The sequence below is a fragment of the Atractosteus spatula genome, chromosome 10 (assembly GCF_055471065.1).
Source record: "Atractosteus spatula isolate fAtrSpa1 chromosome 10, fAtrSpa1.hap1, whole genome shotgun sequence".
In the NCBI taxonomy this organism is placed as follows: Eukaryota; Metazoa; Chordata; class Actinopteri; order Semionotiformes; family Lepisosteidae; genus Atractosteus; species Atractosteus spatula.
In genome coordinates this window covers 19,507,324-19,533,777 of record NC_142715.1, presented here as the reverse complement: position 1 = coordinate 19,533,777, position 26,454 = coordinate 19,507,324, and the positions used below count along the sequence as shown (strand labels likewise).

General features: G+C 37.7%; 1 protein-coding gene, 1 non-coding gene and 1 pseudogene across 4 annotated transcripts; 1 reads left to right on the top strand and 2 right to left on the bottom strand.

The window, feature by feature from the left end:
* Positions 1-665: 665 nt before the first annotated feature.
* Positions 666-784, top strand: LOC148825666 (5S ribosomal RNA; annotated as a pseudogene).
* Positions 785-1,595: 811 nt separating this feature from the next.
* Positions 1,596-15,920, bottom strand: LOC148825665 (uncharacterized). 3 transcript variants are annotated; one of them, XM_088926219.1, is made up of 11 exons: positions 15,394-15,920; positions 12,943-13,112; positions 5,372-5,570; positions 5,099-5,221; positions 4,808-4,834; positions 4,571-4,675; positions 3,446-3,514; positions 3,114-3,286; positions 2,657-2,721; positions 2,304-2,413; positions 1,596-2,077 (listed from the first exon to the last, which is right to left on the bottom strand). In XM_088926219.1, exons 1-11 carry the CDS (start codon positions 15,710-15,712, stop codon positions 1,965-1,967), a joined length of 1,473 nt encoding a protein of 490 aa, XP_088782345.1. In that variant the 5' UTR covers positions 15,713-15,920; the 3' UTR covers positions 1,596-1,964. The 3 variants fall into 3 exon arrangements, 2 of the variants coding, with proteins under 2 accessions (XP_088782345.1, XP_088782346.1); XM_088926220.1 differs by lacking the exon at positions 5,099-5,221; XR_016091766.1 differs by lacking the exon at positions 2,657-2,721 and having other exon boundaries at positions 2,041-2,077.
* Positions 15,921-25,726: 9,806 nt separating this feature from the next.
* On the bottom strand, positions 25,727-25,784 carry LOC148825664 (U7 small nuclear RNA). The gene has a single exon (XR_016093274.1). It is a non-coding gene; the product is annotated as a U7 small nuclear RNA (small nuclear RNA).
* Between the last annotated feature and the right edge of the window lie 670 nt (positions 25,785-26,454).

Here is a 26,454-nt window from a genome sequence, read left to right as displayed (position 1 = left end):
CTGCAAAATAGGTTCATCTAAGTCTCTCGTAATATTCGCGAGGGGACTCTGCTCTCTCGTGCTTAGTGTTAAGGGCGGCGGCTATCTCAGCAGTCGGGTCAATAAACGCACTGTATTCCTCGATAAGTGCATGACAAAGCTGTTCAAAGTCATTACAGACTTCTTTCATCTGCCTAGCCATCCACTCATGTACAGCTCTGCTGGTAGTTTTTCTGACCAGAAACACTTTCTCCTGTTCTGTGGCGTTTGGCAGGTACTGCCATATAACTCTCTTAGGTCCTGAATATAACTCTCGATATTATTCTCTGACACTGCAGGGTCAAATCTCTCCATGTCCTTTGCTAGCTCTCTCACAGAATGGAGGTTTATTCTCCTAACTTCTCTGCTGATGGAGATATGGCGGAGATCGTGGTCAGACCTGTCGCTGCTAGAGAGAATGCTTACTAGCGACTCGAATTCAGACCTTTTAGTAACCATCGTTAAACTTAAAAGAGTATTACTTTTAAGTACGAAATCACAGTTTTACCACAGAAAACCACAAGATCAAGTATGCAATCAACCCGGTAGATCGCAAAAAATCACAAAACAATCAAAAAAAGCAGCGTCGTAAAAGAAGTGACGGAGCTGTCCTCTCTATAAGAAGGGTGCCAGTGAGCCCTGCTCTCGCTTACGGCCACACCCCCTTGAGCATGCCTGATCTCGTCTGATCTCGGAAGCTAAGCAGGGACGGGCCTGGTTAGTACTTGGATGGGAGACTGCCTGGGAACACCAGGTGCTGTAAGCTTTTAAGCGCAGGGGGCGCATTATCCCCGCTCGCTCGCTCATTCCCCTGTTCGTGTGTGCAGTGCGGCTTTTCCGTCTGTTTATTTGTCAGCTTTGGCGAGACATGGGTTCTTGTGTATTAGCGTGAGCATTTTTTATTCTGATCATGAACAGTTTTACAAGTCCGCAAAGGATCGAGGAAAGGTTTATCGCCAGCTGAAAAGAGACACAGCGCTTCGGCTGTGGAGACTTGTTCGGCTGGCGTTCTGGGAGTCGCGTTTTTCAGAATTGTATTGAGATCGTTTTCCACGGAGCTCAGGTGTCAAAGCACAGCAGCAGCTATCCACAGCGATCCTCTATAGCACCCTTTCTCCCGCAGCTCCGTCCTTATTGGAAGGAAGCAAGAGTGAAAGACTGAAGTGAAACAGAGCGGAGGCGAAGGCAGTGAAGAGAGAGAACGTGGGAAGAAGAGAAAAACGCAAGGGAAAAAAAGCAGCATCGTAAAAGAGGTGACGGAGATGTCCTCTCTATTATACGGATAACTTTAGAGGTCTATTATATGTATATGGTTAGAGTTCTATTATACGGATAACTTTAGAGGACTATTATACGTGTATGGTTAGAGGTCTATTATACGGATAACTTTAGAGGTCTATTATATGTATATGGTTAGAGGTCTGTTATACGGATAACTTTAGAGGACTATTATACATACATGGTTAGAGGTCTATTGTACGGATAACTTTAGAGGTCTATTATACGTATATGGTTAGAGGTCTATTATACATCAGATAGGTTTTGTTGGTGTAGAAACAAGTAAACCAAGCCAATGATTTGGTTTAGAAATTTATTCTGAAAATACACATTCATACCTGAAAAATATGTATTTCAAATTATACATTGTATGCAATCAATCAACAATCAACATATGGGCAATAATCATAAAAAAACACAACTAGTCTTAAACTTCAGCTACAAATTCTGGTAACATCAATATACAGTATAGTAATGACAAACACAAACTAATTACATTAACACACTATCTAACTCAAAACCACATTTTGATTCAAATATAAATTTTAAAATGTACAACTTCTATATTTCCAAGGAAAAAAAATATTACAATTGAAGTTAAGACGATTTTTGTCCACCATTTGCAAACCCTGTCTTATTGTCCTAACAGGACCAGAAACCTATTATTTTCAGTGTCCAGATCTCCTGGCCCCCTGCCTTGCATATGCATTCTTCAAGTAACGCATTGCGTGCTCCTTTATTTCTTTTTCTGTCGATGTAGGGTGGGACTTCAGCACCGCAGCTAGGAGAAAATTATATAATATTACTACTCAAATAAATGATGATTAATATCTTCTTGAGTATAACCTCAAAAATGAACCAATAAGGTTTACTAAGCTCAAAGCTGAAATAAACGGATAAAATTTGGCTTGCATCATAGCGATTGAGCAATAAAGTCTGTCCTAATTAAAGAGTACCCTGTCCTAATTAAAGAGTAAGTTTGAAAGTACAACATAGAATAGAAGTACCTTTAATTACTCTATAAAGATTTGTGTCTCCCAGGCCCCTCTTTTGTTGTTTATCTTTTCGGTTTGTGCCAGCGAAGTTGAATTCTGTCATCAGTTCATTTGTCATAAGTCTGAAAACCAAATTCAGACATTTAGTTTAGACTTTTTTTCCACTCAACATTTATTTACTCAAATATTTAGGATCAAATGTAGTACTGTCATCCTTATATTTTAAAAGACAATTTTGCAGTTTTACACCTTGCACATTCAGTGGTTAACACATAGGTATCTATAAGCTCAATTCTGTGGATATGTTCACTTGATCAAAGTAAAAATGTAATGTAAAAACATTTTAAAAAAACAATAAGCAATACCTTGACAAGACTGTGAACACACTCTCTCTAACATCACTGCCGCCTACTCTCTGAAGTTGGTTTATCTGGAAATAATATTATATTACAAATAATATTAGAAGCTACTAGATCTTCATTAATCAACTAATCAGACATACCCATTACACATGACCATTCAATGAAACGAACACATTTTCACATATTAACTGCACTTTTTTGCAGTATTTTCTCAGTCTATAAATACAAAGTGACCATTTTTCAAAGTAAAAAAAAATTGAAGTAACTTTTTAGAACATGAAAACACTTTAATTTGCCATTAAAGGATAAGCAAGATTATACATTATAAACTAAAAATATGAACGTATGCCAGAGATGGATCATATTAATCAGATGTAGGCTATAAAATTATGACCTATCTGAAACCTAGAACATTAGTAGTGAATATTTTCTACACCACAGTGAGAATATAATATCATACCAGCAGGTTTTGATTGTCCATGCTGTCAAGTGCTTGCTCGTATGCACAGAACTCTTCCATTGTGGTCAGCCTCCTGATGTGGAATTGGGAGTCCACCGGTTCTGTGGACCTACCCAAACGCCTCAATTCATCCCTCATCTCTATCAGGAGGCCCAATACTCGCTTCTGAAACTCTGAAATAATTTACATTTTATATCAGCATTTAAAAGGAATTAGGTTAGGAGTTTCTTACACTATTGTCACATTAGCATTACTGTAGTGTTGCTACATGCAATTTATAATCTTAAAAAGTAAAAATTCCCACATCTGTAGTTTATTTTAACTGTACTTACTTCCTTCTGAAAGAGGATATCTCTCTCTCTTCTCTTCTGGTCTGGACGTGGTCTTCTGCCTGGGAGACTCTGAAAAGAATTCAGTTATGGAAAACATTTACTTTATCACACAACTCAATATTTCAATTTAGTCATTTAGTTTGTCATTGAACTAGGATTCTATAAACAATGTCAATTAAACTCCATTGGTGTATTTATTAAAAAAAATAGCTTCAATTTTGAATATGTTTGTGTCGTTTGTAGCATTGTGGTAAAACACAACATATTTTTATATTGTGTATGAGCCTACACATAATTAAAATACATTCTGTGTAAAACTATAATATGGGTAGTTTTATTTATTACTTTATACAATAAAAAATACATACTTTTTGACAGTCTTCCAGGATCATTTCTGCCATCTGGCCAATCCTGGTTTGATACTAGAAACTAAAAAGTTAACAATAATCTCATACCTATCAAATCTATCATTTGCAGAGGGATCATAAACTATTCTTAAATTTAATAATTTAATAAATATGATACAAGTAATGTACTATTGTTCATGTCTACAAAGCCTTGTGTTAAAACATTTATAAAGCCATTATTTCCTCAGCTGATCGAGATGAGGGAGAAGGCGAGGGTGAGTGCGAAGCTGAGGAGGCATGGTGACTCTGGGGTTCAGTTGAAGACTTTGGTCTTATAACTTGCTTAGGGCTTCGAACTTTGCGTGGTGAGGTCCCAGTTTGGACTACCTGGGCTGTTAATATAATATTGCAGATTAACTTAATATTTAAGTATGGACGTAAAATTTTCACCAGTCCAATAATCTTTTAATATAATTCGCTTATGGTAGACAGTTCTCCAGACTTAGGAAAGTATAGTGACATAACCTCAGGCGTAATAAAAAAAATTAACTTGTGAATTTCATAGAGTAATTAGATGTAGGCAAAAAATGTAGTAATAACTTCAGGAATGTTGAAGCCAGAACTTAGCACCGTTTTTTTCCTTGGGGAGGTTCTCACCTTTGATTGTTGGGCTTCAATAACATAAAGAATAGTGTTAACTTGTCTTTAAATATGATTGATGATGGTTATCTTCTAAGGACATTAAGAAAACATTTTAACTTTGATTGCAATAACCTACCTTTAAGCGTACTTGAACAGCTGAGTGAGGTCTGGGAGACTCTCTTCCTAGGAGAGAACCTCAGTTTGGGGGGTAGCACTGGCAGCTTCAGTGGCTTCTTCTTTTCTAAACAGAAAAAATATGGCAGTAAAATATTTCATATCAAATTAAATTATTTTATCAACTTGATCTGTAACTTTTTACAATAAATTTATTTCCTTTATTTTGGGAAATTTGAAGGCAGAGAAATGTACTTACTTGGAGTAGCAGCATCAGAATCAAAGTCTGTAATATAATAGAAAATTATCATATTTCAATATAATACTGAAAATTAGTTTAACATAGAATAAGCTAACCAAAATTCTTAGCAATTTCCATGATCAACAAATCTGATAAGATTTTTAACATTTTCATACAGAACACCTTTCAAAATGACTTATTTTAAAGGGTTGTAAAAAAATCAATAACAAGGTACAAGCTAAATGAGGCATCAGTTGATATTAATAACTGGTTAAAAATATAGCTATTGAGATTGTTACTTTTACATACCATCAACGTAATCGGAGAACACCCGCTTCTTACTTTTGCGTTTTGAATTGGGTGTCTCATCCTCGTCTTCAGCATCCGTAACCGAGGTGGTTAAATCAAAGTGATCACACTCTGATTTCTTGTCTACAAATAATTATATTTACATTATGTATGATCAAATATGAAAAAGGTATTGTTGCACTAATACATGTACATAGACAGTTACTGTAAATATTCAATCGGAATTTATAATAATGAACAGGAATTTGCTCTTATTTTCAAAGAAAGCTATACCTGATGTATGTTTAACTTTAATGACCTTGAAGGTAACCCAAGTATCTTTATTAGGGTTGGCCTTCTCTTTGTATAGTTTTGTGGCCTGCTTTGGATCATTCGGCCACCACACAAACTCTCTTCGGGCATCCACCCAGTTTGAGGGCAGGACCTCAACCTCCCCCTCCTGCTCTATCCAAACAGCGCGTGTCCACATCACCTGAAACAGACATACACATTTTAATTTTGAGTCTTAATTCAGATTGTGGTGCTGATTACTACACTTGTGTTCGCTTATAATGATTATACTCAATAAAAACACATAATTCAATAATAAACATTCTGCTTCATGTATATATTTGAAGTTAGATGGTATTCACTACATGCAATTCCTAACAAACTTTAAAATTTAAACTTAACCATGAGAAAAGAACAGACAGAAACATCCTGTGTGAATAAAAGTTGCAACTTCTTCATGGAACAGGATTATGTTCTATGCCATGTAGAAGAGGGAAAAGGACATAACCAGCACCATATGGGAGACACGCTACTTTTCTGTGCAACTCTTTTACAGAGAGGAATTTCTCCCTTGCATGCATCTCCAGACTATTAACATATACAATATTAAGCAGTTTTGACTCACATGGTTCAGTGAAGAAGTTACAAGTCTGAGTCTGTCATACAACATCACATAGAAGACTTCTGTCTGCTCTTTCCTCCTTCACAAATGCAAAGTTTTCATTATCCAACAGGAAACAACAGTCTTTTTGTCTTGACAAAATATACATCTGTGAACCAGATGATTCACAGTTGCTCTGAACTCTTTCCTTCTCCTTCATTCTCTTTACTACTTGAGCTATAGGGTTATGACTGCTCCGCACTAATTTCTTCAAGGACTGTAAAAAGTTTTCAAATGGGAATGCAGATACATCATTAAAGGAACAAATTGTACCACATCCTGATGTAGATGTCTCAAACTGTACACATTGTATACAACAAATGTTGGTCCATACAAATGCTGAGCATTGTCAACAAAGGTATCAAGCAGTTTTTGGGCATAGTTGAGATAGGCATTTCTCTTTCTTTCATCCGAGTCCAACATAATGGAAAGAGCAACTGTTAGCATCAGAAAATGGGTGTATAGTTCCTTTGATACAACATTACGAAGCACAATGGGGCCTGTATACAAAAGGAACTGGCGGAACTATGTAGCCTTCCATCTGTCAAGCTCTGAGAGGGATCTTGGCTGTATAGCAAATTCCCCAGCGTCTTTCCGCTAAGAATTTCCAAATTATCAGAAATTTCATTCCTCTGCCTGACAGTCAACATTTAGATGGTCCTTGCTTTAAGAAAATAAGAATTCTTTTGCCAACACCAAGACAAGCTAGATGCATGTAGTCAAGGTTGAACTGGCTTATCCACCCAATTCCAGCAGCAGCTAAGGGAGAAAGTCTTTGTTGGTGTTCCTTGTACTCAAAGTTCTTGAATTGTTCCTCCCCTGTGAAAACAACTTTTCCCTCCCAGCTCCCTTTAATTTTGCATCTTTCGCAGCCAAAGTACGAATTGTGTCCTTTGCAGCATTTCAGATATGAGCGTGCAGGGGCATCACATATAAAAGCCTTCACAGTAACATTAAATACTCTATCTTCAAAGTGAATGCCATTATTGGTGAGTAACTTGAACTCCTCTAAAAAGTCACTTACATAATCATCAACTGATTCAGGCTTGGACCCTCCACAAAATAATGCTACAATGAAAGGCTGGAATTGGTGAAAAGAGCACAAAATAGGCCAAAATCTACAGATGTAGATTTGAAGAGAGGAACTCCATCAACATTGATACACAGGTCTACAGAATACATGCTTTCTTGGAATGTTTTAGAAGAAGATATGTTTTTCAGGATTCCTTTCTTTAATCCAAAGTAAATGTACTGACCACCGCATTTATCCAGATTTGCACTTTATTAGGTGTTTGTAGGAGAGTCCTGCAGTCCTTTGGAAGCTTGTGCCCCTGACGTCTCAGTATCTCCAATAAATCATTGAAACACTGTCTTTTACAACCATGCTTAGCAAACCAAGCTACAAGTTCGGTAGACAGATTTGGCCTTGCTGGGTCAGTCTGTGCCTCATCAACAAGGTCAGTAGATTCAGGACTGGGGTCAGTTACATCAGATTCATCAGAATCAGAAATTTCAACCTCGTTCAAGATTTCTTCTTCAGAAGTAATAACTTCTTCAGTGTACCCATAGTCATTTGAATCCTGATGTGTAATGTCATCATTGACACAAGCACCCATATCACCAGACGATTGTTCCACATTCTCATCCTTGGTGTCATCTATGTGAAAACTGTCATCTTCATCATCTTGATCATCACTGCTGGATTCTTCAAGTGCATTTAGCTCTGCACGTCGCTTCCTCCATTGGGATAAATAGTGCTTTGACATAAAGTCTGATTTGGTGTGCCCCCTGCATGCTGATGTGCACCTACAGATAGTTGTAACACATGCAGTTAGTAAATAAACAGCGACTGCTGTATGTAAGGTACAATAAGGACTATGGAATATAAAAGGAAATGGTATCAACTTTTCTTAAGAAAATAAAAATAGAAATATTGTCATTCAAAGAAATCAACATTTAATTACATTTTTTCAGGCAGGTGGCAAGACCCCCTCGTGAAACCCCTGTATGCAAAGCTGTGTAAATAACTTACATACAGCACTGTTGCACGTTTTAGACCATACCGTACGCTCGGTAATTTCCGGCAATTCCCATCAGCAGTTTCATTTTTGGGATTTTAACAGAGATTTTCTAATGTTTACATTTATATAATCTAATTTACATATAATTATATAAGGGTATATATAATTTACATTTATATAAGGGTCAAGAACAAAATGACTGCGATGAAAATGTTGTTAAATTTAAAAGGGTGAGTAAAAAAAGGTCACACTACGCAGGTATTTCCCATATATCATTGCCTAGTTAAATCTAGAAAAAAAACATTATTTCAGAAATCACACGGAAAGGAGTATAACACGTGATTATTTTTTTCCATAAAAACATATCGTTATTCCTTAAAGTTGTCTTGCTGGGGCAATTCTAATTTCTAAGAATATCCATATATTTTTAGGAGAATCAGAGAAAATTATCATCACATACTTTACAAATCCATGGCGTACTATAAAATTAAGGGTTGGTTAACATTGACATTGTTAATGGTACATGTTACATACTTCTTTTCAATGACCCGTTGAACATGTGCTGTTTTTTCTGATTCTCAAATTACAGAAACGGCAAAACGATTTTGTGTAATCTTCCCCTTCACACTATTTTTATGTGCCATTTTTTGCTTATTAACGTAATATTTTAATCAAAATAATATTAAGTAAGATCTGTATGTATTCAGATAGTGTTATTATTATTATTTATACTCGTACTGCTGAGATTTCTGCAGATTTCTTCTATGATTGAAAAACATGGCCAAAATGGCGACCAACGAATACTAGCAATGCAATGTGGTATATAACTGGAAAATATGCTGGGTTAGATATTTTCTCAACATATGCATTTATTAATGTTGTCAATATTATGGTTGAAATTTAACATTGATAATACATCACGGCTATGTGCCCCCTGCTATGTGCTGATGTGCAATTTTAACGCATGCAGTTAGTAAGGATCGGTCACTGTTGTATGGTATTATATATAATGACATTATGGAATAGGATGGGGACAGGCCTGGCATCACGGGGGGAGGGAGGGGTGTTGCCCCTTCAGTTCTGGGCAAAAGAATTTACTTAACTTGTGCCCTAAAAAAATAGTTGTACTTTGTCAATGGTCAGACAACACTAATTGACACTAACAGTCACTCGGACTGTTTGATGTGCAGGAGTTAATTTATTTACTATATTTATTACTATAATAACTATATTTATTATACACGTGTAAATAAATTAATTACTGCGAAAATAATTTACTTCGTACACTGTGCAGATTGCTGTATACTCCTAGTTGCTGCACACACGATATATACAGTAAAAAGCCTCAGACACTGTGTTAGATGTGTTTTCAACGTTATATGTGCGTTTATTAATGTCGTTGATTTTACGGTTGCAATTCAACGTTGATTATACATCGCGGCGATGTATATATACGTATAGCCGTATTTTCCCCGTGATATATACGTATATTCGACGAATCATTTCCCACTGGGTCAGTGTCTGGTCTGCTATGTAAAGGAGGCAATTTGCTCTGAGAGCAGGCTCAGCGCTTACTGAACGCAGATGTCTCAGAGTGGTGTGTCCAAGTGGCTGTAAAAGGCGAGCGTTCTTGGTTATCAGTGCAGGAGAAATATTGCCTGCTGGCAAAAAAAAAGCAAGCGATTTTTTTAACCTGAAACTTGTGATTTGAGAAAAGTACCCACCCGCTAGTCCCTATGGCACAATCGGTAAGTGCGTTTGGCTGTTAACTGATAGGTTGGTGGTTCGACCCACCCAGGGACGAATTTATTCTGCGATGTAAACATTGTCTCCGCAAAGGTCAATTGGATTTTTCAGCAAAACCTTAACCATTTTAATATTTGCAGGAAATGCGAGTGTTTAACACATGTCAGAATCTACCAGGAAATGTCCAATGATGCCTAACATCGCAACTTCCCAGAAAACCATCTTCACCCAAGAAAAATGATAGTCGAATCGGCATTTATACTCCCATTGCATCTTCTGCTGAAATATTTTAAAAATACAATGCAGATTTGTTTGAGAACTTGACAAGCATTGTTACATTAGCACTCTGCAGTTGGATTTCGATATTTTGACATATTTACCTTAATTTTAAACATGAATACTGTATAATCTATTGTAATTTTGTTGAAATATTAAAATATGTTAGCTGAGGATGCAAAGGGGTGAAAGGGAAAGGTCAGAGGGTACAGTAACAACAAGGTTAGGATTGGTGGAGGTGGTAGGGGTGTTGATGGTTTTTCTCTGTAGAGGATGATTGAGTTTTTTTATCCTTCTCTGAAGTGAGAAGCTGGAAGAGTTGGAAGTTGAGGGATCTGATGAGGTTAGTTATAAAAGGAAGTTGATGTGGAGCTTTTAGCCATAAGGATTCCTTTATATCTTTGATGTTGTCATCAAAGATAAACTGGAGTCAGCAAAGATAAAAAGAAAATTATCTTTGCTTACTGCCCTGTCTTTCTCACACCTGAAGAAGGCTCCACAACCAAAACGTTGTGTTTCCTTTCTTCTCTTTTCAGCATGGAATAGTCCTTTACTTGTTCCTTTGCAGCCTACGCATGCAGGCACAGCTACCCACTTGATACCGTATATAACATTCCTATAATCACAACTATGAATGTCCACTGCAGGCATTTTTTCCATGATTAATTATTCTGGCATTGAAGCGTATTTTATGTCATAATCACTGAAAAAAGACTTTTTGTACATCCAGATTTTCTATATACTTTAACATACCATGTTCAAAATGTCACAATGCAGAAATGCAACACTGAAGTGTCGTAATTACAAATGTTCATGATGAGTGATTCTGTCTCTCTTACCTTAGTGTTGGAATTTTAAGATGTTTTGGTAATGAGGAAGGAGGGACATGCCATGTTTACAGGGTCATATTTTAAAAATGGTACAGTAAAATTTCCTGAAGTCCAGGATTTTGACAGTCTGTTCCATTGTCTCTCACACCTCAGTGTCAGAATTTTGAGCTGTTTTTATAACCTGGACATAGTTTCATAGCAATAATCACCCTTTGCTCACCCTCGGTTAACCATATATTCTCATATGCCATGTTCTAAATGTCCCAAATTAAAACTGCTATATTAAAAGTTCTTGCAAAATGCAAGATTTTAAGATTTTTAATGATCAGAAGGCAAGGTTGTGGTAAATATGCAGAAAGTGCCAATGAATTCATGTTTTGCCTTTGTCTTATTTACTTGATTTTCATCAGCCCAAAATCAATGTACTCTCCAATCGCTGTTGCTTCTTCAAATCCTTTAACTGAACGTTGATATTGAGGGATTATATTGCACAAATTGTGGTTTTCTTTTTAAAGCAAATTTGAAAATCTGAGCCTCTATTACAGTTGTCTTGGATGTTTCGCAAGGTATAACAGACCCCTTGCACCCTCAGTTAAACTATTTAAAAATATAACAAACTTAATTGATATAGAACAGCATTTAAGGTTACATGTATATTTAAATTAAGGTAAATATACAAAGGTATTAAAATACAAATGTACAGTCCTAAAATAATTATGCTGTCCAACTGTCTTTTTTGCTTGTCAAGTTCTCCAACAAATCTGTGTTGTAATTTTCATATTCTAACTAATGGTGCAGCGAGAGAATAAATGAATTCTCCTGCCAGCCATTCGAAGATCAAAGTGCATGGGTGAATACAATGTCCTTGAATGTTGGTCATTATTGGCCACTCCCAGTGATAATGACTTACGTACTCAATTGTTTAGTAGAGATGAGTTTTACATCAGAATAATGAGAAGTGGGCTCGAACCACTAACCTTTCAATTAACAGTGCCCAGAGAATCAGGTGTGTCCCTGTAAGTTTTTGGTTAAAAAAAAGAAAAAAATGCTTTTTCTTGCCAGCCTGCGATATTTCTTTTGCACTAATAAGCAAGATTTGTATTTCATCTTTCACAAGCTGTATGAATTTAATGAAAAGCAAGTTGTTCCAGAAAGGAAAATCAAGCCACACGTGATCATGCATTCTATAAGACAAGACAGGAAGAAAGGCACTGTTTTCACTGCTATAAGAGCACAAGAAATATTTCCTGTTAGAGAAATGTTGTAAGAATAACAGGAAGTAATCAGCCACCCTGAAACAATATCAACAAAACAAATTATTATTATTTGACATTATCAAAAAATATAAACATATCACAAAACTATAAACTGAACCCACATAAGAAAATCAGTAAGATCACCATTAAGCAGAAGCAGAACAGTTATTGGGTCCAGTTCCTTTCATCAAGCCGGTCACTCGTTATTCTCACACAGAGAGCACACTGCTGAGCAACACATTGCGGGACACAATGGAGTAAACACAGCTCAGTATCAGCACACAGAGCAAGAATATTACTGGGAACATTTGCTGGGTGAGAAACCACAGCAAGGCCAGATGTTCAGGAAGAATCACTCAAGCCCTTGCTTAGAGGAAGGGGACAAACTGTAATTACAGATGGACAAGAGTAATGCTGGGCAATTAACTGTCTGGTTTCTTCAACTTTCACTCAGGAGAAAAAATCTGCCTTTAAACTTGAAAGAAATAATAATTTATCGTGATAATTATCGATATCGACTGATATGAAAATTTTTATTGTGATAATGTTTTTGGCCATATCGCCCAGCCCTAGACAAGAGCAGTTTTTTTGTCAGTCTAGCACTTCAAAATCCTACCAGAACCTTCACACAGGAGAGAGACTGTTCCCTTGCAGGGAGTGTGGGAAGGGTTCGAAAAACATAAGCCACTTAAAAACTCACTGGCACATTCACACAGGAGAGAAACCTTTCTGCTACAGTCAGTGTGGGAAGAGTTTTAATCAGTCAAGCAACTTGAGAGCCCACCTGCGCTCTTAAGGTACTGCTCTCTGTGTGCTGCTCACTGAGTGTCTCTTTCCCTTCTGCAGCACTGAGCTCGGTTTCCTGCATCAGACTGGAGCCCCACTCCTCCTCACTGTGCTGCTGTTCAAGAGGAGCCCTTTCCCCAGCATCAGGGAGAGCACTGGCCTCTGACCCTGAAAACACAGGACAAGAGAACAAGGCCTTTAACATAAGCTTAGAATACTGTTCAAAAGTAAATAATATCCACACAAAAACAAGCTAAACATCTTAAATTTGAGATAACAAAGAAATATCATCTGGCAACTGTGTTTAAATTAACTTGTTAAAGCTAATTTAAAAACTAGATATATACCAAATATCCAAACAGATATACAACAAAGATACAGACACTCTGGACACAACAAGACATTAACACTGCACTGAGAGATAGAGGGGTTAATAAAGACACACTGAGTGGACACTACAGTACATTAACACTACACTGTGAGAGAGAGGGGTTAATACAGACACAGACTGACTGGACACTCCAGTACATCAACACTGCACTGAGAGAGAGAGGGGTTAATACAGACACACTGGACACTACAGTACATTAACACTGCACTGAGTTAATACATGTTAATACACACAGACGTTTAAAATACTAATCTGGTGCTTTGGGGAGTTATTTTTCAATAAACATAAATATACGTACTGCAACTTGTATTATTTTTATAATTTCTGTATAGTATTATTTATTATACATATGCTCGAAAAGAGTAGGGGTGTAACCCCGGCGTCCTGGCCAAAATTTTCATGGCCTCCTAATAATCCCCGTCTACGAACTGGCTTCATTACTCTGCTCTCCTCCCCACTGATAGCTGATGTGTAGTGAGTGTTCAGGCGCACTATGGCTGCTGTCGCATCATCCAGGTGGGTGCTGCACATTGGTGTTGGTGGAGGGGAGTCCCCATTACCTGTAAAGTCCTTGAGTGGAGTGTCCAGAAAAGCGCTATGTAAGTGTAAGCAATTATTAATTATAATTAATTATACAAATATTGCACAATAATTTTGGTAATGAGGCTAAATTATAGAAACTGATTCCATCAGAGAGAAAACGTTTCGGCTGTGAAGCCTTCTTCGGGTGCCTTCACCTGAAAAAGGCTTCACAGCCGAAAGGTTGTTTTCTCTCTTCTCTTTTCAGCATCAAATAAACGTATTACTTGTTCCTTTGCTGACTACGCATGCTGACGCAGCTACCCACCTGAACTATACAATAATTGTTCAGAAGTAACACACTTCCTATCCCCAGGACTATTAATGACAACTTTTCCATCCTACAGGATGATTCCTCCATTGGGGCCCTCTTTTCTGACCGCCCCATCATCTCATATCGCCAATCACCTAATCTGCGCAACCTTCTTGTTCACAGCTCCCTTGACAGCCCTCAGTAACCATCCACACCAGGTATGTTCCCCTGCAACAGAGCTCACTGTATCACCAGTACAAGTACACATCCAACACCACACTCATTCAAGGCCCCTCAGGACAATTCCAGATCACCCAGATGGCATCTTCTCCAGCAACCTTATTTACTGTATCTCTTGCAGTAAATGCCCAGCCATCTACATTGGAGAAACAGGAAGGAGACTCGGAGACTGCTTCAGAGAACACGTCAGGGCTGTGAAGATTAAAGATCTCTCCAAGCCCATTGTTTCTCATTTCACCTCTGACGGCCACGACCACTCTAATCTCTCTGTCTGTGTTCTCAAAGATGGTTTTCCGAAGTCATACATCAGAAAGACTACCGAAACCAAACTTATCCTGCAGCTAGGATCACACCTTCCCCCTTCTCTCAACGACAGACTACTATTCTACTAAATGTTCTCCATTCATTGGAAGTTTCATTTCACACCTTTCTACTCCTGACTTCACACCTCTTGATTGGCCTCTCTTTCTGTCCCCTGCTCCCTCCTCATTACCTTTGCCTACTGCCTTGTCTCTCTCACACCTGAAGAAGGCTCCACGGCCGAAACGTTGTGTTTTGTTTTCTCTTTTCTTTTTTTCAGCATGGAAAAAACCTATTACTTGTTTCTATACAATTATTGTGTCTTCAATCATTTTTACCTTTAGATTAATTACATACCAAAGACCTAAAAGTATTCCAGAATAAAGTTTCACATTATATGTTGGCAATCTGAATTTACAAATGTAAATAAAATAATTTACCGATTTTTTGCTAATCCTAAAAATCCTAAGAGTCTAAAAGTGCTGTTTTCAGCCTTGTTACTGTATTACTGATGTTTTCAGCATCATAACTGGACAACAACAGTTCAGTTTCTATTAAAATAATCCTGCTGCTACACAAGACTTTCCCACTTCACTCTGTATCTCTCCACTATATTATCACCATGAGGAATTTAAAGACACTGTTTTAAACACACACACTGACCTCATACAAGTCACCACACTGACCTGACAGCTCCAGTTTCGTGTCCATTTCTTCCTTTATTCCTGCAGTGACCTCACAGGGAAGCGTGTGTCCAACATGATCTGTCTGTCCCTGATCTCCTTCTGCTCCCGACTCCTTCTCCCACAGCTGCAGTCTCCACTTCAGGCTCTCGTTTTCCTTCTTCAGCTGCGCCACTTCACTCCCGAAACTCTCTTCCACACACTGTGTGATATTAACCATTCTGTTTCGGAAAACTTCAGAAAATTCATCCACGATCGATTTAAGCAAAACCTCCATGAAAGAGTGAAGCTCGGTCTCCAGCGTGAATAATAAATTAGCCATCTTTCTAAACAGTCGATCCAAAACAAAGGCTGAGTTTACGATTAGATTCAGTCTGCACAAATCTGCATCAAAACAGGGTCGCGCCCCCAGGAGTTAAAACGTTTTTTTTTTAATAACTGCCTTTATTATTCTTCTAAAATAGAAAAAGAATTACATTATTTTTTTATTATTCATCTAAACAGCGGATTCAATCACGGCCACGCAGCCTGATGACGTCATTTTAGCGCTGCAGAGGCTTTAAAACAACCCAGGAGGGAAGCCGACAGGGATTTTCTGTAACGATATGAACGTCACTGTACCGTCTAGCGCCAACTAGTCAGGAGGAGTGAATAGCCATTGAGCTACATGTTCGTGTGTGTGATTTGCATTCAGCTATACATTTCTTTCCTATAAATATAGTAAAATTGTGTACATTATTCTCAAATTCCAAATTGAACATGAACATAGTCTGAACCAGTCAGCAGATATTACATAAGCGCCCACCTTTGACCAGACAAAACTACAGCAAGTTGTAGGGGATTTGTGATTTTACTGAGACAATTATTAATTGTGGCAGTAATCACGTGGTAGTTCGTTATGGCTTTTAGAAAATCAATCGTCAGAACAACTAACAACGCACATACACGGGTTCAATACACGAGATACATTTATTTAACATAAATTGTGCACCAAACATATATCAGTCTGCCTGAATACAGGCGGCAGACCTTACTGTGAGAGTTATCAATATACAAGGTATATAATCTCGAAGAGATGCAAACACAAAGAGATACACAACAGAGAGTATACTTCAATATGCCGTTCGGCTATACCAAATCCCTAATCAGTGTTATTACCCACTGTTACTCTAAACTCGAAAGTAAATACATGACTCATGAATTAAATTGATAAAAACATGTGTTGAGGTAACAATGAAATTCTCGAGATGCAATGTAGAACATGGGGTTACTTATCCACTGTATGGATTCGGTTTTCCCGGTACAAACACCCAACCAGCTGACAGGTTCTGTTGCAACCTCTGTTCCAGCGGTTGTCCAATAGGTGTCCGTCTAGGCGTCCTCTGGCTACCGGCCAACCAATCGAGGTGCAGCTGGGAGTAGGACTGGCGGGGGAATCTAACTGCAGTGCACAGGGCAGTTGTTGCTCCCAGGGAATCTACCAGCAGTTTGGCTGATTAGTAGAAAGTCTCTATGCACAGAGTGTGACCGCGGGTCTTCGCAAGTCACTCTTTTGCATGGGAAGAAACTGGTTAGTTCCCGGTCCAGTGGTGCTTCTGAATAAACTATTCAGGTAGTCGATGAGGGTCCAACTGTAGGCTGCCGTTGATTAAGCGGAGCGTTCACGTTGGTGGTTGCAGAATTCTAGTACGCATGGGATCCTCAGCTTTGTGCTTAGAACAAAGTCCCAGTGCAGACAACACCAATTGCCACGTGATTGTCTCTGAGGGTGTGCGGAAAATGGCCAAGGAGAGCTCCAACCTGAGCTTGTGCTAACTTTTTGGTGGGAATGGGAGACCAACGTGGTGTTACCACGCCCTCCCAGTCCCTGATTGGTTGATCAAGGTGAGAGATGAGTCACTTACTCCTGACACTTAGGAATGCAGTTCAGATGTCCAGCTGGCACTCCCCAGACAAATAGGTCCCAGGGATAGACCATTGATCATGATAGCCAATCTTAGCTAAGTGCATCCCCATTTGGGAGCTGCTACTTATCAAAAGAACACACCTTAAATCAGCCTGCATGAATAGCTTCTCTGTGGCTGCACCACAAAGATGAAGAGAGAGATGGGGCCTCATTTAGGAAAGCACAGCAACACTTAATTCTGTCTTATTAACAAGCATTGCCTCTACAAGTCATATCATATTAAATAACACAACACATCTATTAATTTAACACCCAGACGTGACAGCACACATGTAAGACTTACACACAGATTTTAATGTGTGACAGTATGGAAGAGCAAGCCAAAAGGTCAAGACTATGCGTGGGAAAGGTTTTCTGTTCGCACCTAAGACCACTGTCTTAGGTGCAAACTAAAGCCTGTGATTCCTCACACCCATTCAACCAGAGAGAAATGAAACAGATTGCAGGATGCCAAATGGCATCTCCCTGTCGTGTTTGTTTGACTTCTGACACTGCCCCTTTTCCCTGTATGTTCCTTTGATATGCTTAAGTCTTGCCTACTTTTAATGTAAATAAAGGAAAGTGTAACTTCAGTCCAGGAAGCATGTTTTGAGTGCTAGGGGAAAACCTTTCTCTGTGATGTGCTCCCCTTCAGCTGATTGAATTAAAGATCTCTGTTTGACAATCTCTTAACCTTAATCTCCTAATTCACTTTTCTTCGACAATAGTGAATTTGCAGGTATCCTGGGGAGGGAAGAGAACTGATATTAATGAAATACATATTTAAAGGGGGTGTAAGTCTTAAATGTATTCTGTCACATCTGGGTGTTAACTGAATAGATTTGTAGTATTATTTATTCTATTTTGTCTCTATACTTGTGTTTCTCAGGAGACAGCAGAGATATTGATGTTTAGCAGTGCTGTTTTCTTCACTCATTATTTGAAGATCCCCAGCTAAAATATTCTAAGAAGTACAACGTAATTGTGATGTACTCTATTGAATAGCATTTACGTTTACGTTTATATTCACATTCCCGGTGATATTGACTAAATAGTTGAGGTACTAAACTATTTACTTCTAGTTTGACTCGTGTCAAAAGTTTAAAATCTCTGCAAACATCAGGTTGGCTGAGGATGTGCAAAGAAACTCATCACATTTAGAGAAGGTGGATTAATTCGAAGTGTGTCTCTGGGTGCGTTTGATCTACCAACGTTTTGTTTAACTGAAGGATACCCTGACTGAGTGTGTCATAGAAACTGACACATATCATTCACAGATTTTTGGCTAAAGCTAAAAGAAAATCTTTGTCATTTTCTTGCCAGTTGGCAGTAATTCTTCTGCACTGATAAGAAAGATGAGCATTTTATCTTTTGCAATGTGTGGATTTCTTGAAAAACAAGTTGTTTCAAAAACGAAATGAACACCTCCATTAAACTTAATGCAGAAGCATGTTGTCTATAACGATAAACAGTGCGAGAAGACAGGAATAAAGGCACTGCTGGGATTTGAACGCAGGATCTCCTAGCACTTTAACCTTTCAGCCACTTGGACACACTGCTCTGTCACATCTTGTTCGGTGTGCAGTGAGCCTGCTCGCTGAGCAAGTTGAGAAAGGATGTGAAATGGCTTTTATCTGGCAATTTCATTACCAAGGAGCTCAATATGCTTTTGATGATCTACAGGGTGTCCAGTGCAGCACAGGTGATGGACTGTTAATCCATTGTGCTCTGCACGCTTGGGTTCATATCCCATCTTCGTTGACTTCAGGGTTTGACAAATATGCTTTTTTTGTGGTTGTGCTTTCGTTTCATTTTTCGCTCTTGTACTAGATAAGTAATCTTTCTAGATGTGGATGAACGTGGTTTAGTAGGCTGACAGCAAGAACATGTGGTCCACAAGCAGTGACAGTATCAGAGGTGCCTGCAGTATGTTGGTATGTGAGCATAAATAACTTGTTGTGGAAGCAGGTGTGCCTGAATTAATACAGCTCCATCGAGCCGAAAACGTAACAGAAGAACCAACATAAATTAAACAGCGAGCTTCTGTAGCTGAAAACACAGGCGAGACTGCTCCAGGTAACTCAAAACCTCAACATGACTTCACTGCGTACTGCTGTTGAGACCAATCGCACCACTGGAACTGTGCGAGTTTTCTTTCTACACAGGCTGACACTGCACAAACACAGGGGAAATACAAGAGAAGAAACTGAAATAATTGTGCTCACTGCAAAGATGGAAGGATAGAGATGGCCGGACACTTAAAACAGCTCGGAGGATAATTTGTAACAACATTATTCCGTGTCAATCAGCAGACGGATTTCTCTTCAGGTTCCGCTGTGCAGTTTGAACGTTTGTTCTCTGAGATCTGGTTCATTATATGAAATCATCTGATGTTAAATAGGACTTATCAGAATCAATACAACTGATGTCTGGGGAAGGCAAATAACCTTTGTTCACGATTTGGAATGTGACTGGTTAAATTTCAACAGTTACAAGCCCCTTTAGAAAGGGTGTGCACACATATACAACCAAGGCATTGAAAGCTTTTATTATTGTTCCAAAAAATGTTCCATTTGTTTTCTTTCTTAAATGTTGTTGATTAAAAGATCTTATTAAATGTGAAAAAATCTGATTGTGAAAAGGTCAAAATGTTAGTGAAAAAATCAGTAATGTGAGGAAAGATGGATTGTGGGAGACCCTTGACTCTCCATGTCATTCTGTATTTTTTCTCTCATTCTACTGGGGGTGGTGCCGTCGCTTTTGGATAAAGTCTGTCTGTGGTCATTCCAGATGGGTCAGGTATGACTGTGCTTCGGCACAAGAAGAGACATGTGACTTGCGAGGATCCTGAGAGTGTCTACCATTTCTAGACCCCAGACAGCTCAGTTGGTAGAGCATCGGACTTTTAATTGGAGGGTCCAGGGTTCAAGTCCCTGTTTGGGTGGCTGTGCTTTTCTTAAATCTATTGTGAATGTCCTTAGAAATTGTCTTTTATCTTTCACTCCTCTAGCTGTACTGTGGTTATTTTAAATGTTCATCACTTGTATTTTCTTTAGTGTTTCCTTTCACAAACCGAAAATGTTCAAGACGATCTTGTCACCGCACTCCACGTAGATAATCTAAATGAAATCACAGTAGAGTACAGGACACGCAGTGAGGAGCTCACACAGTGAGTACTCTTTAATACAACAAGAGGAAAGGCACACTGCACATCTGCGGAACATCACGTCCGAGTTTACAGTGACATTGGAGTTTGGAAACGATGTAGTTTTTCTATTAAAGGTTCAAGGAAACCTGAATATGTTTGCTAAAGTATTTCATAATCTCAGTCAAATCGAGTACGATTGCTGCACAGATCTGCAGTCAACAATTAGAATACTGTTTGTGTGTTGTATAAATCCACCGTTCAAAGCTTTTCTAAAACTACAGAGATACGTTTTGGAATGCGTCTTCCTGTAAAAATAAAATCTCTACATGGGCGCTACAAGCAGAGTCTGAAACCTGCTGAATAGAAGAACTATATTCAGAGGGCCAAAGAATTGAATATTTCACCAAGTGAGAGGACGCATCTCAGAAAAAGGAGGTGTAGTTGCTTCCATGCATCATAACACCACAAAATCAGACTACAAGCGCCGTTAAGATGTTATCAAGGGTAACCCAGCCGAGCGCTCTAAGGAGCTGGATTAAAGCTCGTCTCTTCGGGTGCATGAGTTGGAATCCCACTACTGCCCGGTATCTCCTTGTTAAGAATCACGGTTTTGTTGTTGTTGCTTCCATGTGATTTAATCAGTTTCAATAGAATTAACTTGAACAATTATATCATAATCATATTTGTTTTATTCCTCCTACCATTACAATTTGTGCACAAAGATTTATTTTTTTAATTTTAAAAACATGTTAGCCTTGATAGGAAAGAAGATAGAACAGGAGGCGTGGTGGCCAAGTTGAAAAAAAGATTATCAGACTTTTAATCTGAAGGTCCAGGGTTCACGTCCCCTTTTAGGTTGTTGTGCTTTCCTTAAATCTATTGTGAATGTCATTATAAATCGGTAAGGTGTCGGTCTTGTAAACTGAAGATCACAGGTTTGAACCCTGTCTGTGCCTGTTTCATTTACCAAGACTTTACTTTATCTATATCGTCAATTGTCTTGCAATGTAGAAATGTCTGTAATAAGAAGAAAAGAACTATCAGTAGTAGTTAATAATTCTTCGACAAAGAAATGGGCGCATTCAAAACACCAGCCTCCACTGCTTGTCAGGATGGCTAAGTGGTCTTAGGTGCCAGACTCAAGGACTCAATCATGTGCAGTGACAGTTTTATGTTATTCACAACACGGATTTCCGTTCATGTTTATTAAGATGTGTAATTTGTATGTTGGTTGTATGAGAACAGTTTCTTCAAAAGTCCCGTCAATTAACAGGGGAGAGCTAGCCGACGTACGTCTTCATGAAAACTCTCGTTAAGGCGATTAAAGTGTCTTGAACAAATCTGCGTCATATTTTTAAAATAGTTTAGCTCAAGATGTAACGGGATTATACATGAATTCTCCCGCCCTCCATTCCAAGATAAAACTACATGTGTGAATCTTATTTTCCTTGAAGTTGATGATGTTGGTCATTATCGGAAATTGCCCAGTGATGTCGACTCAGATTCTCTCAGTTGTTACGTGCTTTAATTCGATACACGCAAAACATTTGTATTCTCTCCAAGTATCAATAAGGTCAATCCCAGTGGGCAAAAGATGTAGAATATATGTCTCTTAAACACATACCTTAGATGTATAAATGTGGTCCATAATTAGTCTAGAATGAAATTCTAATATACTTATATTGTTATATGTCAATTATACATCTATGATTATATGTCCATTTTTCATAAATGTTGGAGTTCTATTATACGGATACATTTAGAGGACTATTATACATATATGGTTGGAGTTCTATTATACGGATTACTTTAGAGGACTATAATACATATATGGTTAAAGGTCTATTATACATCAAAGCTATGTTTTATAGGCATAGAAACTAGTAAATCAAGCCAATGATTTGGTTTAGAAATTTATTCTGAAAATATACAATCATTCACTCCTGAAAAATATCGAGTTCAAATTATACATTATATACAATATTGTAGTCAACATGTGGCTAATCATCAAAAATCATAAAAAAACAACTAGTAAACTTCAGCTACAAATTCTAGTAACATGGCAATATATTTACAAACACAAACTAATTACAAGAACATGCTAATATTTAACTCAAAACCACATTTCAATTCAAATATAAGTTTTAAAATTTACAACTTCTATATTTCCAAGAAAATATTATTACAATGTGAAGTTAAGTCGATTCTTGCTGTCCACCATTTGCAACACCGTCTAATTGTCCTAACAGTTAGAACCAGACTTCCTGTTGGGTGGGACTTCAGCACCACAGCTAGGAGAAAATTCTATAATATTAGTACTCAAATAACGGATGATTAATTTCTTCTTGAATATAATCTCAAAAAAGAGCCATTAAGGTTTACTTAGCACAAAGCTTATTTAATGTAAATTTAGCTTGCATCATACTAATTGAGCAATAAAGTCTGTCCTAATTAAACAGTTTCCAAAGTTTGAAAGTACAACATAGAATAAGAGTACCTTTAATTGCTCTATGAAGGTTTGTGTCTCCCAGGCCGCTCTTTTGTTGTTGATCTTTAGGGTTTGTGCCAGCGAAGTTGAATTCCATCATCAGTTAATTTGTCTTAAGTCTGAAAACCAAATTATCACTGAGCTTAGACATTTCTCAAGTGAGTTTTCACTCAATGTTTATTCACTCAAATATTTAGGATCAAATGTACTAAATTCAGTGGTTAACAAGGTATCTATTAGCTAAATTTTGTGGATATTTTAACTTGATCAAAGTAAAAATGTAATGTAAAAACATTTAAAAAATCGATAAGCAATACCTTGACAACACTGTGAACACACTCTCTCTGACATCACTGCTGCCTACTCTCCAAAGTTGGTTTATCTGGTAATAATATTATATTAGAAATAATATTAGAAGCTATTTTTACTACTAGATCTTCACTAATCAACTAATCAGACATACTAATTACACATTTTCACATATTAACTGCACTTTTCTGCAGTATTTGCTCAGTCCTAGAATACAAAGTGACCATATTTCAAAGTTCAAAAGTTGTAGTAACTTTTTAGAACATGAAGCTTTTTGTAAAACACTTTATTTTGGCATTAAAAGATAAGCAAGATTATACATTATAAACCCAAAATAAGAAAGTATGCCAGAGATGGATCCTATTAATCAGATGTAGGCTGTCATATAATGACCTATCTGTAACCTAGAATACTAGTAGTGAATATTTTTTACACCACAGAGAGAATATAATATCATACCAGTAGGTTTTGATTGTCCATGTTGTCAAGGACTCACTTGTGTGTACAGGACTCTTCCATTGTGCACAGCCTCTTGATGTGGAATTGGGAGTCTACCTGTTCTGTACACTTTCCCACATGCCTCAGTTCATCTCTGATCTCTATCAGGAGACCCAATACCCGAAACTCTGAAATCATTCACATTTTGTATCAGCATTTGTAAGGAATTAGGTCAGGATATTTTTACACTATTGTTATATTAGCATTACTGTAGTGTTGCTAATGTGCTACATGCAATTTATAATCTTAAAAATGTAAAATTCCCACATTTTTAGTTGATTTTGTGTGATCTTCACCTTCACACTATTTTATATGTCATTTATTGCTTATTAACGTACTATTTTTAATCAAAATAATATCAAGACCTGTATGTATTCAAATAGTATTATCATTATTTATACTTACATGTCAAAAGAGGATTGCTGAGAAAAACATGACAGTATTTAACCTAAATGGCAAACAACAAATATCAGCAATGCATTGTGGTATATAACCGGAAAAGATGCTGTGTTAGATATGTTTTCAATTGCAATTATATATGCATTTATTCATGTTGTCAATATTATTACGGTTGTAATTTAACCATGGCGAGAATCCCTGCCTGTCATACAGGAGAGTGGGGTTTGATTCTTGACAGGGAGCTAAGGAGCTTTTTCTATGACCTGTTTACAATTTAAACTGTAGTGTGAGACACCTTTCTTCTACAGAAATCTATTTTTTTTAAAGGAGATGAATTAGTTATAACAACACAAAACATCAAAGTGAAGTTGTTTTTCAGCAACTCCTTGGCTACATGGGAATTAGTTTTATTAGTGATTAGCGATTAGGAATTAGTGATCCAACCTCTGCTGTCTGCAGTAGCCTCCTAAAGTTCCAGCATGAATGCACGAAGAGGAGTGGTAGAGTGTTACTGCAACGTCATTCAGAAGGGAAGTGATCCGGCTCAGCTCTCTGAGGTCTGGTAGATACATCTTCCTCATGAGTAATGTAGGATCAACTTCTTCAGGCTGGAGGAAGGGCTTGCATTTTGGCAGCAGTGACTGGCTGAGTGGTGACTTCTAGGACCTGGTCTTATCAGGTTGCTTTGCAAATTTTGTCAGTTCTGCTGAAATGACCTGTCTCTAGGAAATTTAGGAAGCAGAAGAATGACTATCTGAAAGGTGACATGATCTGCTGGCTGTTTGACGTGATCATGAATGACACAGGAAATGCGAGTTCTTGCAATAAGACAAAACAAGATCCATAAAACACTGGCAGAATTGCAAAATGTGAGATGATAAAAAGACACCTGTTTCTGCCCAATTTCAAACAGGGGATCTTGCGCATGTGTGATGAACATGACAATCACAATATTACAGAAATGACAGCAGCATTGAACGTGGCGAGACGTAAAAGATTGTTAATTCTCTTCAAATACTCAGAGTGTCTTTATTCTGCTGTATTAATTTACTGTGCTCATCAGGCAGTAACAAACCTGTTACCTACACTGTTCCCAGAACTGGATAGGTGACTCCACATTCTACAGCTCTCTAGCATAGAGGAAGTCAGACTACAGAAATGGAGAAAATCTCCTCTTCAGAAAGTGGAAATATATTCCTTAGAAAAGTTATTTTCTCAAAGTTCAACACTCTCTGCAAGTCACTCATTCCCACCTTGCGCAGTGTAGTGGTTATCACATTCTCTTAACACATCAAAGGGTTTCTTTTTGAAAGCAAGCTAAAACAAGTGATCACTTTTCTCACATTTTTCATTGCTGACGTTGCTTTATGGGTCTATTTTCTATACTGTGCTGATCAATTGAAAACAAAAAGGCGGAAAAGACACGTTCCCACACCTAAGGTTGAACCCAGGGAATCACAGTCAAATACCAGGAATCATAACTGCTAGATTGTATGGAAGCACACAGCTTTATCATGATATCCAAGTGCAATATCTTGTTTCACCAAAAATGGGCTTCCTGACTTCAGAAAGCCTTCTAGACAAATACTAAAAGAGCAAAAATTCCACATGGTAAAGGAAATGAAAACACATGTACCTTACCAAACTTTGAGTACAGGCCAGTCAGGGTGATAATACAAGATGATTTAAAATTCAACAAATAAAACCTGTCAACTGGTAATCCCAACTACTCATAAAAAACTGAAGTGGCAATACATAGAAGGTGACTCTTGGGTGTAAATTAAATCCATGCAAGAAGAGGGTTTAGTGTTATATTTCCAAATCCAATATGCAAATGAGAGATCTGGCCCAGCCAATCACAAGTCTCCCATGGTCTGGAATGGAGCTGATCTCCTCTTCTAGTTATTCATGCTGGAGTTAGGTTACATATTAGCATAATTAATATAACAGCTACTCCAGAAACAAAAAATGTAAACAAATACACTGGATTGTGACTGCAACTGTTAGATTGTAGCTCTGGAGATGACCTTGTAATTCTCCTTGTAAGGTAAGGAAGAGGAGGAGCTTCACCAATCTGTTTTTCCACCAAATAAATTGGCTTTCTGACTTCAGAAAACCTTCCATTTATTTTATTTTTTTTAAGAACTTTATTTTAATTTCACAAACAAATACAAATATTCACAAAATAGGAAACTTTAATAAATATACCCAAAACAATATACATGAAACCATCTCATTAGGTTATAGCTGTCTCTAATAATGAACAGGGCCAGGCTA

What these genes read in the sequence shown, in the direction of transcription:
- LOC148825665 (XM_088926219.1), bottom strand. Translation starts at nt 15,712, where the DNA reads ATGGCTAATTTATTATTCACGCTGGAGACCGAGCTTCACTCTTTCATG. An exon ending in GCAGTACCTTAAGAGCGCAG is followed by an intron (nt 5,571 to 12,942) that starts GTGGGCTCTCAA and finishes TGTCTGTTTCAG; the next exon opens with GTGATGTGGACACGCGCTGT. An exon ending in ATATCCTCTTTCAGAAGGAA is followed by an intron (nt 3,287 to 3,445) that starts GTAAGTACAGTT and finishes AAATTATTTCAG; the next exon opens with AGTTTCAGAAGCGAGTATTG.